The sequence below is a fragment of the Pan troglodytes genome, chromosome 8, assembly GCF_028858775.2.
Source record: "Pan troglodytes isolate AG18354 chromosome 8, NHGRI_mPanTro3-v2.0_pri, whole genome shotgun sequence".
NCBI classification, from domain to species: domain Eukaryota; kingdom Metazoa; phylum Chordata; class Mammalia; order Primates; family Hominidae; genus Pan; species Pan troglodytes.
The window spans coordinates 39,703,036-39,723,842 of record NC_072406.2 but is presented as its reverse complement, the minus strand read 5'-3'; the positions used below and the strand labels follow the sequence as shown (position 1 = coordinate 39,723,842).

Sequence of the window (20,807 nt, the reverse complement as noted above, 5' to 3'; positions counted from 1 at the left end):
GAGGTTATTTCCTACTAACACTTGCCAACATTGACACATCTGCATGTCTAATAACACTTAATAGAGGAGGCTGAACTTCATAAGAGGTTAAAGCTTATACCATTGCATAGTAGCACAGAGTTCAAGTAGAATTTTCATTCCCAATCTAATTCTTCTTTTATTCTTTCCATTTGGGACCAGCTTATACTTGAATGCTAATTTTTTTGTTTCTTATCCACTTGAAATGACAAATGAAGGAAGATATGTGGACATATTTAGAATATTTTCTTGGTTATTTTAGGATAGTATTTAGTATTATGTATATACATTATAAGATATACATTGCTATGTAAGTATATACTATACATGTATAGTATATATCATAATACAGATACTGAAGTATACATTAGTATATTTTGTCTTCAAGGATCCTAATAATGTTACTCAAAATTTATTCTCTAGATGTGAAATGTCATGGTTAGGTAGGGTACCAGATGTTGTTTCCAGATAGAAGTAAGCAGTATCATTTTAAACAAATATTGAAGTGTACCAAATTTCTGGCACAGTTTCTATAAATGAGAATGTATCCAAGAGACACCAAATCTCTCCTTTGAATGATTTCCTTTGATACTGCCTTGTGGCCACCTGAAAAATGGTAGTTACTTGTTGAGAATGTCAGATGTTATTTTAAAAAAAAAAGCTTGAAGCCCCCAAATCTGTAAAAAATTAGAGTCTAAAACCTGAAGATATTTTTTTTTAGTGGCATTGTACAAGTAGTGATGCTTTAGGACTACACATTGTTTCATGTTGTGTAGGCTAGTCAGCTTTAATAGAAGTAGCCTTTAGGATCAAAACAACTTTTCTTCAACTTTGAATTTTGACTTAACTGGCTCAGATGAAAACTTAGAACTAAAGCTACTTAGAACTTCCTATTAGTGTTGGCCTGCACAGGATTGGGGTTCAGAAGCTAGGAATGAGAGAGTTTTCCAGACCCTGTTTGTTTATTTCTTAGTTAGAATCTGGCTAAGTTATCACTGTGCATGATGAATTTGTTTTTAAACATCGAGATACTAGGTCCTTTTTTCATTTTTGGAAGCAATCTGTGGTTTTGAATTTTAATGTTTGCAGTTTATCACTTTTTAAACTATACTACCATTGAAGTAATGAATACTCATACTTGGACATTCATTATCCAGTAAAGTGTTAGGTCTCATGCACCAATATGTTAAAATAGCTTCACATCTAATGTGTTATGGTGTTTGTATTTAAATGAGCGTATTTTTTAAATCATCTGTTACTCGGTTGGATTAGTTCCATAGGACAAAATACTGACTTAAAAAATCATTGAGCCTGCGTGAGATTGGAATAATTAAGTGGTGGTTTCCTTATGAATATAATTCTTTTGAAAAATACATGAAACACATGAGTATTTCCCCAGTACATATGGATCTCTTTTTCTTTACAAAGTAGTTGAAACATGGCTGGAAAAAAGCTTATTAACATGAATTGAATAACTGTAAATGTAAACCTGTCCTATCGGATATAACTTACCTAGAATTAATGTCTACTTTTTCCCCCCCTTTTTTTGCCAACGTAAAGTGGCTAAAAGCCAAGGTAAGAGCCATTACTTATCCTTTGATCCACAGTATTTCCTCTGTATTGATAGAGGCTGCAGAGCCACTAAAATTTGAAAACTCTTCTTATGTCTGTCTGCTTTTCCCTGTAGGATTTATGTAGATTATTTAATACTCAAGTTCAGTTCAAATAAGCAGCATTTAGCTTGGCTGTGTTAATATATCAATGATATATTGACATCTATGTTTATATAGGAACATTAATTTTGCTAACATTTATTGCTTTGCTCATTTTTCAATAGTTGCCTTGCTTTCATTGACTTACAATTAGGAGGTTTCCCAGACATCATATGTGACTTTGTTACTGAATTGTTAGGATGAAGATGATTTTTCAGATGGGTATCTGAGCAAATTGACAAGTAAGATCTATAGTTTATGTTCATGCACACATTTCAAAAATTTTAGGAAACCCAGTGTTTGAATGCAGATAAGTTTGATCTCAGTGAACATGTTTAACAATAAAATAAGATATTAAATCCAGTCATCTCACCTGTATTTGGCTACAATGTGATATAAATGGCATAAAATAATAGGAAGACCAAGTGCAAGTGGTTCCTTGACTTTTTAAACTGTAGTACCAAAGTCTTTATTCAAACTGTCTGGGAATCCTTAATTCACATTCTGATATTTAAAAAAAATAATACATGGTATTAAAACACCAGGAGAACAATTTGATATAAAAATAAAAGCATTTCTTTCTACATTTTAGCATGGAAATAACCAGCCTGCAAGAACTGGCACACTGTCGAGAACAAATCCTCCCACTCAGAAACCGCCAAGTCCTCCCATGTCAGGCCGGGGAACACTGGGGTAAGAATTCAACTACATTTTGCAAAAGAATTCACATGCTAAAGGAAAAGATGTTTCTGTGACTTAAGTAAGTGTATGGGATCCATGCCACACTACCCTCTCTATGTGACGCTACCTTTTACAAATTCATTTTAATTCCTATTTTCCTGAACAGAATCCCAAATGCATCTGCCAGCTTTGTAATATTCTCTATAATCTGTACCAGGAAAGTTTTTATGTATGTATAAATGGCATGATTTATTTTTTTGTCATCTAATTTTTAAAAAATATGAATCTGACTTGTTTGTTTTAAATGGAATGATTAGAGTATTCCAAATGGTGCCTTTGCATGTGTTTACAGTATCTATATTGTAGAACTTTGACTAGTGGTCTACTTTTGTGTAGTATGGCTTAGTCCACAGCTCTTCTGTTTCCCCTATTGGTGTCTGAGACTTAGGGACTCTTTACTTTAGGAAAGTATGCACTTTACTTGTAACTGTGCTTCTGCTGGTAATCTTAGGCCTCTTCACACTAGAGTAGCTCCATGGGAAGGCCAGTTGGGCAAGTAGAAAAGATAACAGTGGCTTCTTCCTTCCTAGTTCTCAGTGTACTAAATATAGCGAATACTTGTCAAAGCATTATATTTCTTTAAGGTTGTTTTTCTTAATACTGGAAATATTATATCGGATTTCTTATTTTTTGGCAGAGGGGTTGTTCAACAATCAGTCTTCTTTTAAGAAGGTCTTAGTTTTCATTTTTATTCATTAAACCCTCTGCCCCTGAAAAAAAAAATGAAGTTATTAAACAGAATAGTCGAAATCATTTATTGAGAAAGTAATGATTAGAATGTACATCTCCATTTATTGCCATATTGAGATGGGAATAAATTGCAGCTTCCTATGTAAATAAATTTAGCTTCCTGTTTAAAGAACAGTGGCTTATGGGTGACTGTACTGAGAAAAATGTACATTTTAAAGTTTGCTATTATTGAGCATTTAAAAAATTATAACCATAATTTTTAGAAATAAGGTTAGGACTTTAAATTACCCTTTCCTATGTTTTTCCTAGGAAAAGGTAACAAATTTTAGTTTTCATGTTAAAGTAACAAAATTCATATATCCCAGTGAAGAATATTTTTTAAAATTACAAACTTTGTCATATATATTTTTAAATCCTGGTATACATGGTCACAAAGGGAGACTCACATATTTTTGGGAAAAATGCAATTTTATCTTTTTTATTCATTATTCCTTTCTCCACTATGCTTCTTTAGACGGAATACTCCTTATAAAACCCTGGAACCTGTTAAACCCCCAACAGTTCCTAATGACTATATGACCAGTCCTGCTAGGCTTGGAAGTCAGCATAGTCCAGGCAGGACAGCATCTTTAAATCAGAGACCAAGGACACACAGGTAAGCCTTTAGGTTGAGTATCTCAACATCTCTAAAGTGGGTGTAACTGACTGGCGACAAACTCCTATGGAGGTGCTGAGTAAAGGTGAGGTGCCACTCTAATGCTAATATAAAATGTAAAAGTTGGGGGAATAATATTATATATGTTCCTGTAAGTTTGTGTTATAACTTCTGTTTTGTTTTGTTTTTTTAACTTTTTAAAACATCTATTTGTACTATTAATGGATTGTTTGTATTTTCTCCTTTTGATAGAGGTACAGACTCTATCAGACTCTACGGGTTAAGACTAAAGAATTTTTTTCTTTTTTTTTTTGTGACGGAGTTTTGCTCTTGTTGCCCAGGCTGGAGTGTAGTGGTGCGATCTCGGCTCACTGCAACCTCTGCCTCCCAGGTTCAAGCGATTCTCCTGCCTCAGCCTCCCAAGTAGCTGGGATTACAGGCCTGAGCCACCACGCCTGGCTAATTTTGAGTTGAGACGGGGTTTCTGCATGTTGGTTAGGCTGGTTTCCAACTCCCGACCTCAGGTGATCCTCCTGCCTCGGCCTCCCAAAGTGCTGGGATTACAGGTGTGAGCCACTGTGCCTGGCCCTAAGAATGTTTTAAAATGCTCTTTTAAAAAAATTCAAGGCAAACCACTCAAATACTTTTGGAGAAAAGATTAAATATCATAGGAATTATACAACGTGATTTAAACTTTCAGAGATTGAAGGAAAGAAGATTAAGCTTAAATCTGAGGGAGATTTTTTTAAGAGAATCAGTATACTAGAACATGTTATTATAATAATAATATTATTATTATCTTTTTGGAGATGGAGTCTAGCTCTGTCACCCAGGCTGGAGTGCAGTGACGCGATCTCGGCTCACTGCCACTTCTACCACCTAGGCTTAAGCAATTCTCCTGCCTCAGCCTCCAGAGTAGCTGGGATTACAGGTGCATGCCACCACGCCTGGCTAATTTTTGTATTTTAGTAGAGATGAGGTTTCACCATGTTGCCCAGGCTGGTCTCTAACTCCTGACCTCAGGTGATCCACCCACCTCGGCCTCCTAAAGTGTTGGGATTACAGGCGTGATCCACCGCTCCCGGCCTTGTATTTATTATTTTTAAATGTCCTAAAAGTCAATTACCCGGTGGGTTTTTAAAAATTTAGTTACAGAGCATAACAAGCATTCAGAAAAGTATCCACTTCAGTAAGTATACAGCTTGATGAATGGACACACACTCATATAACCATCACCCAGATCAGAAAATGGAACATTACCAGCAACCCAGAAGCCCCTCATGCTCCTTCCTGGTTATCACCTCGACCTTCTTCCCCCAAAATATAGCCACTTCAATTTTTGAGTGCTTTATAAAACCAGATAAATTTATTATATAACCAAATTTGTTTTATTCTTCAGTTTTCTCTCTCACTTAATAACGTGGGCAGGGAACCTCTCTTTTGCCTTCACTCTTAGGTTGGTAAATGAGAGATAACTTATCAAAATGATTTATGGGAATTCCACTAAATAGGGTATATCAAGATGCGAGATGCTAGGTAAGCGGTATTTATTACTATTGGTGCTGTTAGTAAACAAATTGTTAAGTTGATATCTGCAGTTACTGTATCAGGTCAAGTTCTTTGAGGAACAAAATTGTTCTCTTTGTTGTTATTGAACTCTTGGATCAAAGTATAGTTTTTCTCTATAGTGGAAGCATAGTTTAATCATATTCAACAAGCAGTTATTAAGTGTTGTTTCATTAGATATTAGGCATTTGTCAATAAGGCATAGTTCTTTTTTCAAGAGCTCATTCTGTTAGAACAGGGATCAGCAAACTTTTTCTATAAAGGGCCAGATTGTCAATATTTTAGGATTCGTGGGCCATATATATGGTTTCTGATGCAATTACTCAGATCTGTCATTGTAGCACAAAAGCAGCCATTGACAATACGTAAATGAATGTGGCTGTGTTCCAGTAAAACTTTATTTATAGCACTGACATTCTAATTTCATATAATTTTAATGTGTTACAAAATATTATTCCTCTTGATTTTTTTAACTATTAAAAAATATAAAAAACATTCTTAACTCACAGGTAGTAAAAATCAGGCAATGGACCAGTTTTAGCCCACAGGCCATAATTTGCCAACCCCTTGTTGGAAAAAAGACAGTAATTGAAGAGGAGCATAATAAGAGCATAAATACTCATATGTCTATGATGCAGTGGTGGCACAAAGCTAAGTATTGATCACCTGGCTTGAGGGAGTTAGGGAGGTCTTCACATCTAAGCTATGTCTGTTTTATAAATGACTTTTTTCTTTTTCTTCCATTAACATATGATAATCTAATTATAGAATGATCATATTGCAGAAGAAAATAAAAATCTTATCCAGGCATTGCAAATCTTTGCCCTTTGAATTTCTGGGCTTATTGAGCAAATTATGTAGATTTTAAAACATAATATGGAGCCTAAGGCTGCATGTGCACAAATATATGTTTTTACACATGTACACACATTACTATAAACAACTGGATGGCACAAGATCTTATACCTTACTAGAAACAACTAGAGCTAACAGGACAGTACATCCACAGGAAGTAGAATAGCGAGGAGTTGGTTAGAGTTTATCAGTAGCAACTATTCCAGAATGTCCACACTGAAACTTCACTATTGTCTTTCTTTGTCATTATGCTTATTTTCCAGAAAATTTCCCTATGTTATCACCTTTCTTTGAGATGAGAGGAAGTTTCATATTAATTTTAGACTAGAACGGAGTACCCTTTTAATTTACTTCCACATCATTTGTACTTTCTCTTTTGTTGTATCTATTACATTACCTTTTCATGTCAGTTTTCCCATTATGAACTTCAGATGGTGTGGTTCATGACTGCATTGTTCACTGCTCTTCATAGCAGGTTTTGAATAAACAATTGTTGACTCATACTATAAGATTTTGTTGGTGATAAATATTTCAACAGAGATGGTTTTAAGTACTGTGTTATCATTATATTGGTTCCAGATAGGTTGAGAAGTAGAGGAAACCATTTCAAATATTAGGATTAAGATTTGTGATGAATAACTTAAAAATTTCTTGTTACACACACACCCCCACCCACCTGCACCCACCAACCCTCCCATTGCCTACCACTTTCCCTCCCACTCTCCCTCCCACTCTCCCTCCCTCCCTCCCTCTCTCCCTCTCTCCTTTCTCTTCCTCCCTCCCTCCTTCCCTTCCCCTCTTCCTCAGGTTCTGCATCCCCAGAGTAAGGCAGTCTCGGGTTGAAAATACAGTATTCATGGGATGCAGAACCTGTAGATAAGGAAAACCAATGTTTCATGTCCACTGGTTCTGTAGGGCCAACTGCAGGACTTGAACATCCATGGGTTTTGGTATCCAAGGGGGCTCTTGAAACCAGTCCTCCAAGGATACTGAGGGATGACTATATGACATAAAAGGAGTATTTAGTGGCCTTGGGTGATTACAGTTTTTTTTAAAATATGTCTCTAGAATTGGTTTTTCACAGTTTTTTTTTTCTTTTCAGTGGAAGTAGTGGAGGAAGTGGAAGTCGAGAAAACAGTGGTAGCAGTAGTATTGGCATTCCCATTGCTGTGCCTACACCTTCGCCACCCACTATTGGACCAGGTGTGTTATTTATTAATCTATGTTTAATACATGATAATATTTATGAGCTTTATTGTGGAAGGCTGAAATAAATTAGTCATATTGAGTAAAATTATTAATTAAATTTGTGATCGTTGCTAGAATGAAGGCTGATAACAAAGTTAACAATATTTTTAGATTGCTTTTCACAAAGTCTTTAGGATTTCACCAGCTGTTTCTCCTTATATATACTGCATATTAAGTAGTTTTGTTAAATAACTTTTTGTTGGCCATTTTGCTTTAGAAATATATTCATTCCTCAGTGTCCATGGGGGATTGGTTCCAAGGTCCCCTGCGGATACCAAAATGCATGGATGCTCAAGTCCTTTCTATAAACTGGTGTAGTATTTGCATATAACCTACACACATCCTCTCATATTCTTTAAATCATCTCTAGATTACTTGTAATACCTAATACAATATTAAGTGCTACTTAAATAGTTATACTGTATTGTTTAGGGAATAGTGACAAGAAAAATAAGTCTGCACATGTTCAGGACAGATGTAGCCATCTATTTTTTTCCCTGAAATATTTTTGATCTATGGTTGATTGAATCCAGGGATGAGGAACCCATGGATATGGAGGGCTGACTGTATTTGCCTCGCATACTAGTCAAGAATGACATTTATTATTTCAAGAGCAAACCAGTATTGTACGATACTCCAGCTGGAGAATCAGTGTCTATAAAGGTGAATTATGTTTCTAAGAGTTTTAATGTTGCTTTACAGGCCAGTATCTACTCTGGTGTTTGCTTATTTTGTGACTTTACTACATTTATCTATGATATTCAATATATATTTCAGTAAAATGCAATAAATGTAAAATAAAATTAAGATAGGAAAGTTACTTTTAGAAAGCATGAAAATTTAAGAAATCCTTGGAGAGCATTGAATTAGCCCCTTGATTTTTAGTAAATGAAATGGAGACTTTTTATATTGTTAAAAATGTATATTTTTAAAGTATGATAATGAAAAATGTTAGGAAAGAAATTCTTAGCTTTTCAAGCATATTTTTGAAAAAGGAGAAAAAGCCACTTATAAACATAGGCATATTTGATAGTTAAGGCAGGTATAAACTCGGTAGCCTCTTTACGTACAAAATTCATACTCATTTGAGCATGGGGGTATCTTTTTTCTTTTTCTTCCCGATACATTGTACTTTCTTGCTGTTTCAAAATGTTGAGTTTTCTTTTCTTGTACTCTGACCTGAATTATAAACTATTTTATTAGAAAACATTTCTGTCCCTCCTCCTTCTGGAGCTCCACCAGCATCACCTCTGGCACCACTTCTCCCAGTGAGCACTGTGATAGGTGAGATTGCATAGCCATTGGAGCCATTGAACTCACTTTACATAATTCATAATAAACTCCTCTGTGCTAGTAGAGTGCTGGCTTTTATAGTTATTAGGTTGCAGGTGATAATACAAAGATTAAAGTATTAAATCTAATATCACTAACTTCTGGTGAAAGGCTTCTGCACTTATACAGTAAACAAATATAAAACAACTTTTTCTATAATATGAAATGCTTGGTTTATAACCAACTTAATGTGTTTTTAATTTGTTGTTTGTTTAGATTTTTCTAGTCTAATCCCCCCTGCCCCGCACAAGTGAAACTTAATTTGGAACTCTCTGGTATATACAACAGTCAAAGGATCAGGGTGAAGGTGGGGACAGGAGGAGAAAAATTGAAAGGCAAACAATATGTGTGGGATGGGGTACTCTGAGGCTTTCCTGTGGATCATAGTTTGAAAAACTCTGATATGGCCCAATTTTTATGACATCTCAGGATGCCATGAAATAGTTTTCTCGATAAAATGCATTTAAATTGTTCACAAGTTGGGGATGACTGAACTGAGCATATAAGGAATTTTAAATATATTTCAAATGTCAATGTAAAAACCATTGAGTCTAGAAATACACAATCACAGTAATCTGGGTAGAAATGGATAATGAGGTGTTTCAAATAATGAGAGCTGAGTTTCAGGTTAAGTGAAATAAAGCTGTCTAACAACATCTTTTCCAAACATTTGCACATACCAAGGAAAAGGGAGAAAGGAGGTAGTAAAATGAAGACCCTAAGAATAGAAATTGTTGGTAGAAAATCTGTGAGAAAAAAATAGCCTCAACCCAATTAATAACCAGAAGAATTAAAATTAAAACCACAGTGAGATACTATTTTATATCCAGCAGACAGGTAAAAAGGTAGAAGTTAGCTAGTACCAGTGTTGGTGAGGATGTGTGTTGGTGAGGAAAGCAAATTGCTGGTGGGAGTTTATTAATGTATACACTCACTTCAGAAAGTAATTTATTGTTACCTAGTCAAGTTGAACATGTACCTACCCTAGATTTATCAATTTCATTTCTACATATTTACCCTAGAGCACTAGTTCTCAAAATATGGTTAAGGGACCCCTGAGGATTACCAAGATCCTTTCATGAAGTTTTTGAGGTCAGAGCTCTATTCATTATTTGTCCTTTTCATTCTCATTCTGTTATAACTATACGGTAGAATTTTCTAGAAGCTGAATGAAGTATGATAAAGTCATTGCTTTGACTCCTAATGAAATGTGTACTTGTGTATTCATATGTTTTAAAGATATATCAGTTTCAGTATCTAATATGGTAATTATCTACAGCTGTAACCCATGTCAACAAAAGGCTTTTGGGGTTGTCTAAGAGTGGACCCTAAGACCAAAAAGTGTGAAAACTGCTGTCCTAGAACAGTGGTTTTCAGAGTGTCATCCCCAGACAATCAGTATCTGAGAATTAGTTAGAAATACAGATTCTCAGGTCCCTTCTAGACCTGCTTCAATCGGGAAACTCTTGAGGATGGGAGTTTCTGCTGTTATAATACAGCAGTCTATATTATAACAAGCTGTAAGGCTGGGCACAGTGGCTCACGCCTCTAATCCTAGCACTTTGGGAGGCTGAGGCAGGCGGATTGCTTGATCCAGGAGTTCAAGACCAGCCTGGGCAACATAGCAAGACCTCATCTCTGCAAAAAATACAAAAAATTTAGCCGGGCATGGTGATGCATGCCTGTAGCCCCAGCTACTTGGGAGGCTGAGGTGGGAGGATGGCTTGAGCCTGGGAGGTGGAGGTTGCAGAGAGCTGAGATTGTGCCACTGCGCTCTAGCCTGGGTGACAGAGTGAGACCCCATCTTAAACAAAACACAAGGCCTCAAGAAGAAATACTGATCAATGATGAAGTTTGAGAACCACTGTCCTAGAGATTCAGGAATTATATTTAGGAATGTTCGTAGCAGTAGTATTGATAGCACAAATCTCAAACCAAAATGTCTAATAGTAGTAGAATGGATAAATAAATTATGATATATTTACATACAAATAAAATAGCAAAAATGAATGACATTGATATGCATAGCCACATGGATGAATTTTTGAAAATATTATCAAGGAAAAAGAGCAATTCAACAATATGTACAGATTGATTCCATTACAAAAGTTTATAAATTTGTAAAAACTGTGTGTATTGTTTAAGGTTATATATGTGTGTGTGTGTGTGTGTGTGTGTGTGTGTATATATATATATATATATATATATATGACAAAAACTATTTACAGAAGAAAGAGAATGTTTAACATACACCTTGTGGGGGTTGGAATCCAGGAGAGGAGCACACAGGAAGCCTCAGTGATCTTGTTAATATTCGATTTCTTGAGCTGTATATTATTTAAATTTTTTTATACACACATGTATGTGTATAATTCACATGTATAACATATAATTATGCATATAAGTCACACACTCTTTGGCATTATTTATTTTATGATAAAATGTTAAATTCTAAAATAGGCTCAGAATTGCTAAATGATTGGCTTTTGTTCTTGAATCACCAATAAAAATAACTCGATTTCTGTACACTTTTTTATACAAGCCAGAGAAATGTAAAATCCTTTTACAGAGATTTCTATTAAAAATGGTTGGCTGGGAGTGGTGACTCACACCTGTAATCCAGCATTTTGGGAGGCCAAGGTGGGAGGATTGCTTGAGCCCAGGACAAGACCACCCTGGGCAACATAGTGAGACTCTGTCTCTACAAAACATAAAAAATTAGATGGGTTTGGTGGCGCTCTCCTATATCCCCAGCTACTCAGGAGGCTCTGGTAGGAGGATTGCTTGAGTCCAGGAGGTTGAGGCTTCAGTGAGCTGTGATCCCACCACTGCACTCCAGCCTGGGCGATAGTCAGACTCTTTACCCAAAATAAAAAAATAAATTAAAAAAAAAACAGTTAAAGGCTTACTCTTTTTTTTTTTTTTTTTTTTTTGAGATGGAGTCTTTCTCCGTCACTCAGGCTGGAATGCAGTGGTGCTGTCTTGGCTCATGCAACCTCCATCTCCCGGGTTCAAGTGATTCTCCTGTCTCAACCTCCCGAGTAGCTGGGATTACAGGCATGTGCCTCCATGCCCAGCTAATTGTTGTATTTTTAGTAGACACGGGTTTTCGCCATGATGGCCAGGCTGGTCTCAAACTCCTGACCTCAGGTGATCCGCCTGCCTCGGCCTCCCAAAGTGCTGGGATTACAGGCATGAGCCACTGCACCTGGCCCTTAAAGGCTTATTTCTTGGCTCTCTGGAAAAACCTAGCTGTCCAAAATTACTTATTCACGAAGGCTTTTGAATAGACAATTATTTTTAAACTGTTTCTATTTAGAAAATGAGCATGTGGATGATTCAAATAATTGGTGACTGCCTATGACTTGGGAGTTCCAAAATGTTAGATCAGCACTTCTCTTAATGAACAACCTCTGCTGTATGGTTTTATCTAATACCTTGTGTGACCTCTAAGAAGGATTAGACAACTGAATGAAGATAAACTAGGACGCTGGCTTTTTACTTACTCTGTCATTGTTTGTTGTTTAGATGGGGCAAGGAAAATAATAATAATCCCAAAGTTAACTTTGGAAAGTATAGTTAACTTTAGAGGCTTTGAACTCTATTAACATTTTAAATATGAAACTTTTGAAATGTTGGGAAAGATGACACTTAATACAATGTTAAGTATTAATATTTTCATCAGTTTCGATATTAACTGATGGAAATATATGAGCATGCTAATTTTTTTTTTTTAAAAAGCAGATTCTTTGGATGTACTATGAAAAAGAAGCCCTCCAGGCATGGAGAAAGAGAATAGATTTGCTAAACAAAACTACCTTAAAATGCCATATTTTATAGAGTCAAAAAATTTTCTGCTTCTGTCAGTTATAAAAATTTAATAGGGAAAATGTATGTTAATCTTAAAACTTTGGAGATCTACAACAAATCTGACATTACATGAAAGTGCTTTGAAACGAGAAATGGCACATTTCTTAAAAATGATTTTACTTAATATGTATTGATACTAATAACTGCTAATTCAATAAAAACTCAAAAATATTAGTAAATAAAAATTTATTGTTTAACTTGGATTTGGCTAGATAGAGACTTATCATTATAAGACTCTATCTAGCCAAATCAAAATTCTGAAAGTTTTGTCAGTGGAAAGGAAGAAATTTGTAACTCAGACATGAATCTACTTATATCTAAAGACTGATGCTTTCTACCTCACACCATCTTTTGGTACTTATTTTATTGGAAAGACAATTTACATATAAAAGCTATGTATTTGAAAATGCACAAAAAATTTATATATCATATTAACAAAGTACCATTTGGGATTATGGTTTTTAAAAGCTTGAGAATATTACTTATTTACTTTTGCAGCTTTCCATGCAGCTGTTTTTTTTCTCTCTGTTTTTGACTTTGGAGATAAAGTTACTGATTTTTATCTTTACTTTTCTCTTTATTTTGTGCCTTGGTCTTGAAAAAGTAATAAATATTTCTTACTGAGGCCCCCTCCTGCTTTGTTCTGCCATCTAAGGTGATTACAATGCTCAAGTCTCTTTGTTGGTTGCCTTTGACTAATGCTTTTCAGCAGCCCCGGGCTCAGCTCCTGGTTCCCAGTATGGCACAATGACCAGGCAGATATCTCGACACAACTCTACTACTTCTTCGACATCTTCTGGTGGATACAGACGAACTCCCTCTGTGACTGCTCAATTTTCTGCTCAGCCTCATGTTAATGGAGGTCCACTTTATTCTCAAAATTCAAGTAAGCTTGTGCTTTACAGGCATACAGCAACAGTGGAGCTCCTTTTGAAGGAAATTATTTGAAACTGTTATTCTTGCCAGTGATAGACAACAATTGAAAACCATGATGTTTCATGTTTATTTTTGTTTTAGGATATTAGTCCTTGAATCATACCATTTTAAGAGTAATTGCTTACCACTTTCTCTTCCAAAATTTAGACTTACCAAGTATACTTAACTAAATTTATCGAGACATGTCTATATTGAGTATACTAAAATTTAACTTTAATATGCGATTTTATTACATAAGTAGAACTAGAGAACAAAAACATTGCAGAAATAAACTGAATTTATTGGCATGTTTGAGACAGCGTAGTAATGGTAAAATTAAAGACACAAACACTGTCAAAGTTTTCCTTTAAATTAATATAATGAAATTGCTGGCTATCACTTTTAAGGTCATTAACGTATTCAGAAATGAGTTCAAAACCGATTAAAACTGTTTGTGATGCCTGCTTAATTACTCTGTCTTTGAATAATTCTAATGGTGGGAATTTCTTTTGATTTCTGTTACCTCAAATTGCACATCTCAACACTAATTGCAGTCAGTGTTTAAAAGCCGGTAAGAAAAGAAAATAGTTTTAGCATATAATGTTAGGAAGTTAGAATAGTGTAGGGTAGTCATTAATATCACTTTCCATATTAAGATGTTCAATGCAAAAAGGAAAAAAAACAAAATTAGAAATGAACCTGTTGTCCACTGTTTGCTTTTAGCTTAAAAAGTTGTGCCCACTGGGCATAGACTGAGACAAGCTTTCCTACATGGCTTTTGTGGCTCTTTCTAGAGCCACATGTTATTTTAGTTTATATAAAAACACTTAATACTCAGTGAATTCTCCATATTTACATAGGAGGTTGCTCTAAGTTCTTTTTATTTATAATGAATGACCTGTATATGTATTTTAAAGCAGAGCTAGGGGAAAGTTTTTTTTTTGTTTTTTTTTTTGTTTTTTTTTTTTTTGAGACAGAGTTTCACTCTTGTCGCCCAGGCTGGAGTGCAGTGGCGCGATCTCGGTCCACTGCAACCTCACCCTCCCAGGATCAAGCGATTCTCCTGCCTCAGCCACCTGAGTAGCTGGGATTACAGGCGCCTGCCACTACACCTAGCCAATTTTTGTATTTTTAGAAGGGACAGCATTTCACCATGTTGGCCAGGCTGGTCTCGAACTCGTGATCTCAGGTGATCCACCCACCTCAGCCTCCCAAAGTGCTGGGATTACAGGCGTGAGCCACTGCGCCCAGCTGAAAGTTCTCATTAGTTTTTTGTTTAAATTTTAAACATAAATTATGTTATAGCAAAAATTCCTAAGAATTGAAAACCACTTTATCAGAAATATCAAAATTCACAAATAATCCCAAAATTTATATAGCTTTTTTTCCAGACTAAAATATTAAAGCTACTGAGAAGTGTTAAACTTCACTAAATAGGATTTTACCTAACATTTGGTATCAAAAGGTAGCCAGTGTCTGTCTAAATATTCCAGATTATCTAATAATTCACTTCACTTGTTTCATCAACTTTATTTTTTTCATATTCTGAATTTTTAGATCCCATCTTTTTGTTTATTATTTTTCTTTTCCCCACTTAGATATTTAATTTACTCTGCAAATAGGATTTTTGGTGACTTTTTTATATAATACATAGTTTTATAGTTTTATTTTAGCAATGCTTGTGTGGATTATTTTCAAACAGTATACTTTAATTAATGACCACATTCTTTTGAATATTGGAAAGCAAATTTGGCCTCAGATTTTAAATAAATTATTATGTTTTGTCAAATTAATTATCCTTCAATCTGAGTTACTGTTGGTGTTGTAGTAGTAGTAGTAGTAGTAGTAGTAGTAGTAGTAGTAGTACGTGAATGTTTTTAGTGTTTTGATGTGCACATTTTCCCTTCTGTCTAAATGTAGTAATGATTAGTATCTTCACAGCATAGCTTTTCTTTTTCATTACATACTAACCAGCATGGCTAGTTACTAAGAGTTGTTTCTAAACACTTTTTTAGGTTTGTGAGAGTTTTTTGTTTTTTAAGTCAAAACCTCTAACCTTTTATTTAGGAGCCTTTTATAGAGTATTAGAATGAAATAGGATTGCTTTCATAGTGAATTGAATGTTATCTTTAGCTTTACAATGAATATTAATGCACATAATTGCTTTGTTACTTCTTTGAACACTGAACTTCTTTCAAATTTTTATGCTTACCAACAGAATTTGCATGTTGGATTAATTGAAACAACCTTTTGATTAATCCTTGGTAACCAATAAATTGTTTTTCTCTATCAATTTAGTGTTACTACTTGGTGACTACCGATAGACTAAATTTTGCTATCTAGTCCTACTGACTTTTTCTAAGCAATCTTTGCCAATTACTGTCTTGTTAAAGTGAGACAAAGTCACAAACATATGAATGTTTACTTCTAGTGTATGTTATAATTTTTAATACATGAGTATTTGGTATTAATTTCCTGTCAATTATGTCATCTCCACAAATGCATGTGAATGTGTTTCAAGCTATCCAATGAGTTGTTAAAATTTACTTTAATGCAAAGAACTACATATTTTAACTTATTGGAGATCAGGTTTCCTTTTTTAGAACAGTGATAAAAAGGTCACTTTTGAGATATCCCATGAAACTCTGACTGATTAACATGATATATTCCCTTGTAAATTTAGGACTGATATTTTTAAAAATAAAATTGCCAACTTAAAAAAATAACAACCTTGTTTTACAAACAAGAGTTTTTCCTGGAGAGCTGTGTGTGAATTTAGATATATAATAAGAACTGTCTTTAAAGGAAACCTGTGATTAATATTTTTATTGATATATGAAATAAATAACTATTATATATTTGTTTTATTTATTTGGGTCCTAATTTACAACATTACCTTAAAGCTAGACAAACCTGTTATAGCTATGGCAAAGACACAATATTCTGGAAACCTATGTAGGTATTTCATTGTTACCTATTTTAGAAGTCTTTCCTTAGAATTTGAAAATTTTATTTTACTAAAGTGAATGTGATGGTAAATTTAAATTCTCCCCAAACAATATAACATTAGGATTGAATTAAGTATATTTGTTCTTTTATAAAATTAATTAATTGGCTAAGCACAACTTGGCCTTTAGGTTTGCTTGTGGGAAATGTACTCGAAGGTTCTGCAGGTTTTTGTTTTGTTTTTTGTTTTGTTTTGTTTCATTTGCAAACTGTTCTTTGCATACTTATGTTTGTGGTCCTTGTAACTGACTTCTGCTTTTTGTTTGTTTCCTTTTCTTTCCTTTATCTGTTTTACTTCCCCCATACTGTGTTGTTGCTACCAGTTTCTATTGCTCCACCCCCTCCCCCTATGCCTCAGTTGACTCCACAGATACCTCTCACAGGCTTCGTGGCCAGGGTGCAGGAAAACAGTAAGTTTGGAAAAACTGAGCTCTGGAAGAGTAGAGGCTGTCTCCTTATAGCATGCATGGCTGACGATGAGTCATCGTTTTCCTTACTTTTATTGAGAAGCTAATCTTATCTTGAAAATAGGTGCAGATATGTTACTGAAACTGAAGAGCACGGTCTTCAGTTTTTTCTCTTTGTGTGCATGGTTACTGACCCATATAAATTTCAAAGCTGCAATTTTCTTATGTCTTTACATGATCCTAAAACAGGAGATCTGATCTTTACATATTCTTAAGGAAAGAATAATCAAACACAAAAATTCAAATTATATGGAAACTTTTAGCTTCTAACAGTTACTAGAATTAGAAGACATTTTTAATTCTAATAAATTTATCAAGAGATAGGTAGATATACTGTAAGATTAAATTTAATATGAAATCGGGGCAGATTTTCCCCCCTTAATTTCAAAATTTTAGGGAAAGCTTTGTAGCCTCAGATTTTTGTACATACATGATATTGAACCTACGTAAAGGTTCATTGTTAGGATAAGATTGAATGACCAAGAATAAGTAAATTACATTCATGCTATCCATTTCAGTGTGAGTGATAAGCAATTTAGCATCCTTTTCACATTTTGGCTACATCCAGGCCCACGAAGATTGTTCCTGAATATGAAAATCAGTTAACTTTTTTAGATCTTCTCTTGAATGAAGTTCAGGGATTTTTTTTTTGTGGGGGGTGGGGGGAGAAGTTATTTTGGATATATGGCTTTAATCAGGATAGACTAGTTTATATTACTGCCTGATTACTTTTGAAATTCCAGAAGATGTGTAATCCTAACTGCATGATCACAGTGAATCTTATATAAAGTGAAAAATACCACTATTACTGAATTATAATATGCTAGAAAGGCTGTTGATGGTAATGTGGTCTATTTTTAATTTACTTCATTTGGACCATCACCATGAAAATAAATCTCAGGATGGTTTGAACAAATGAATAACCCACTTGCCCAGCCTATCCTCCAAGAGAATATATTGTGGCAAATTCCATTCTTCAGCTTTTGCTGACCCTGTTGTGTTATTCTCCCCATTCCCTCCCTCCTGCCAGTCAAATATTTGTGTACCCGATGTTACGTGCCAGACTCCGGGAGGAATACCAGCAGTTTAAGACAAAAGCCCCTTCCTTCAGGAAATGTGTGATCCAATTGGCTTGTTATAAAATGTTGTTTTGTAATGTTGAAATTTCTGAGTGTAAGCCATCCTTACTGTTAATATGTGTTTGAAAACCCTAATGTGTGCAAACATTTAAAAAGATATGAATAATCAGCCTGGGCAACATGGCAAGACTGTCTGTACAAAAAAATAAAAAATTAGCCAGGTGTAGTGGCATGTGCCTGTAGTTCCAGCTACTAGTTAGGCTGAGGCTGCAGCATCATTTGAGTCCAGGACGTCAAGGCTGCAGTGAGCCATGATCACACTACTGCACTCCAGCCTAGAAGTGCAAAAATAAATAGAGTGCAAAAATAAATAAATGCATGGATGGATGGATAGATAGATGTGAATCTTATTTTTAAAAATAAATGAGTAAGGGTAAACTGCTGGTCATTAATGCTGCAGAGTTTAAAAACAAGGCCAGTGTAAACTTTTGAACTGCCATATCAGTAAGAATTATTAGGAAATAATTTAAAATAGCCATAATGAACATCAGTTTTATGGGTCCAAAGTGACTGACTAGCTATTTGGTAAATCTTTTCTTTATATAGAAATCCAGTATTAGTGTACATTATTCTAGGCACGTGTGGTCTTTGCTAAAGAGGCTCTTGGTACTATATTAGTTCTTTTTACCAAACATATGAACTTGGGTCAGTCAGTGATTCTCCTTGTGCCACAGATTCCCTAACTTTATTTGGTTTCTGTTTTCTTTGAAAGTGTGTGAGGAAGATTGGTGTTAAAATATGTATCAGTACTTTAAACGTTTTATGAAGTACAAATTTTATGTGTTCTCTTAAATACCCAGTTTCTTATGACACTCAAAGTGGGTGATAATGAATGCATGTAGCAGCCTATTAATAAGTATTTCAGTTTAAGATATGAGCCTCTAAAAAAGTCAGCAGTGTGTTTACATCTCTTTATGATTATGCAGAGAATTAGATTAACCAAGACTTCTGCCATAATTTGAAGATAAGACATGTAGATTTACAGCAGTTGGACATAAAGACAATTTCGTGAAAACATTAAACTAATGTGATAAATCAAGAGTAAATGCAAGGTACCAACATACATAATTTACACATTAAGCCAAATTAAGGATATGAACTATGGCTGTTTGATGTCAGGAGGGGTCTGTACCCATTTTCCTCTCCTCAATAATATTAAAAAGTTTTATAGAGGAAGTTATGGGCAAAGATAAAATGGATCTAGGAATGAGGCAGAAAAATTAATTGTAGACCCGTTTGATAGGTGTTAGAGTGAGCATTACCATATAGGGTTTGTTTTCTAATAGCCCTTTCATCCCTCAAGAGGATAAAATAGAAATCACAGCATTGAAGTGGTTATGGAAATAGGGTCATTATCTGCAAATATTTTAAACCTGGAGCCCTAGGTTGTATATTCAGCACATTATTCCAAGGAGGGTAGACTAAACGTTTAAACCTGTATGACAGATAGATTATGGCTGATTTCTTTGATCACATAAATAGCCCCAGAAATTGGCATTTGATTTAGTATGTTTGTATTATGAACTTCTCCCCTGCAGGAATTATGTAATTCCTGTATCAATTTGTATGAAAACATTTTCATATGTCTTTTGAACTTTTAAAGAAATTTATTGATCAGAAATTTAAGTTAAGCATTAATTGGGTTCCAGCTTTGAATTCTTTAAATTTTAGGAGCATTTTTACCTGATATTATACTAGTTCATTGAACAGAGCTCTAGCCTGACATTTTCCCATTTCCCTGTTTACACCTTTGACTGTGTAAAGCACACACATACATACTGACCACGACCATCTAGAGTTTGAGGTATGAGTCATTTTTATTGTTTTGTTTACTGTAAGTTCCTTTTTGTTTGTTTTTTTAATTACATCTTCAACACTTTATGTTTAAATCTTAATTATTGTTGTATTCTTAGAAAATTGAATCTTTAGGATCTAGGCTTTCCCTCATCCCGTGCTTATGTTTTACTAGCAATAATGCAAAATTTTAGCTTGCTTTCTACATTAAAAAACTAATTATGAATATAAACATTTTTAAAAATACTCAATTAGATCTTCTACTGGTTGGGGATTCTTTTTCCATTTTTTCAACTTATAAAATGTAAATAACAGAGTAGAAAATCTGCACACAGAAGCAGACCTAATACCACCAACTTTACTTTTCTCTTCATCAAAACAAACAATAATCAACAAAGAAACAAAAATCTGTCCACAGGAGACTGAATTTTTAGGGAACCAAAGCTGTTTCAAGCCAAAATCAGGGGCATGAATGAGCAGAGTGAAAAGTGATCAAACCATTAATGTAATGTTACTCATATCATTTACTGCAGTCCAAATGACAAAAGTGACATAGATTTATTTTAGGTTGATTGTTAACATTTGTCCCGATCTGAACCTTGGAATAAGGAAACTACTCCTATAATCCTTATAAAAAGAGACATTGTCTCCTAACACCCTGCATTCATTAATTTGTAGTACTTCCAGATACCCTTATTTTTAGCTCATTTTGTTATTTTTAAATGATTCTTGAGTAGCATAAACTTTAACACACCAAGCTTTTATTTCTAATCATTGCATGTTTTATTATAGTGCATGC

At 34.6% G+C, this 20,807-nt stretch overlaps 1 protein-coding gene across 20 annotated transcripts in view; it reads left to right on the top strand.

The window, feature by feature from the left end:
• The window catches only part of ABI1 (abl interactor 1), a 111,477-nt gene that overhangs the window by 85,689 nt on the left and 4,981 nt on the right, over positions 1-20,807 (top strand). Inside the window, exons 4-10 of one of the 20 annotated variants that reach the window (XM_009458105.5) lie at positions 1,579-1,593; positions 2,323-2,423; positions 3,676-3,816; positions 7,340-7,440; positions 8,689-8,769; positions 13,400-13,573; positions 16,932-17,018. In XM_009458105.5, coding sequence (XP_009456380.2) covers positions 1,579-1,593; positions 2,323-2,423; positions 3,676-3,816; positions 7,340-7,440; positions 8,689-8,769; positions 13,400-13,573; positions 16,932-17,018 — 700 coding nt within the window. Of the gene's footprint in view, positions 1-1,578; positions 1,594-2,322; positions 2,424-3,675; positions 3,817-7,339; positions 7,441-8,688; positions 8,770-13,396; positions 13,574-16,931; positions 17,019-20,807 lie in introns of all 20 variants that reach the window. The other 19 variants (XM_001159512.6, XM_009458106.5, XM_009458107.5 and 16 more) reach the window with 19 other exon arrangements.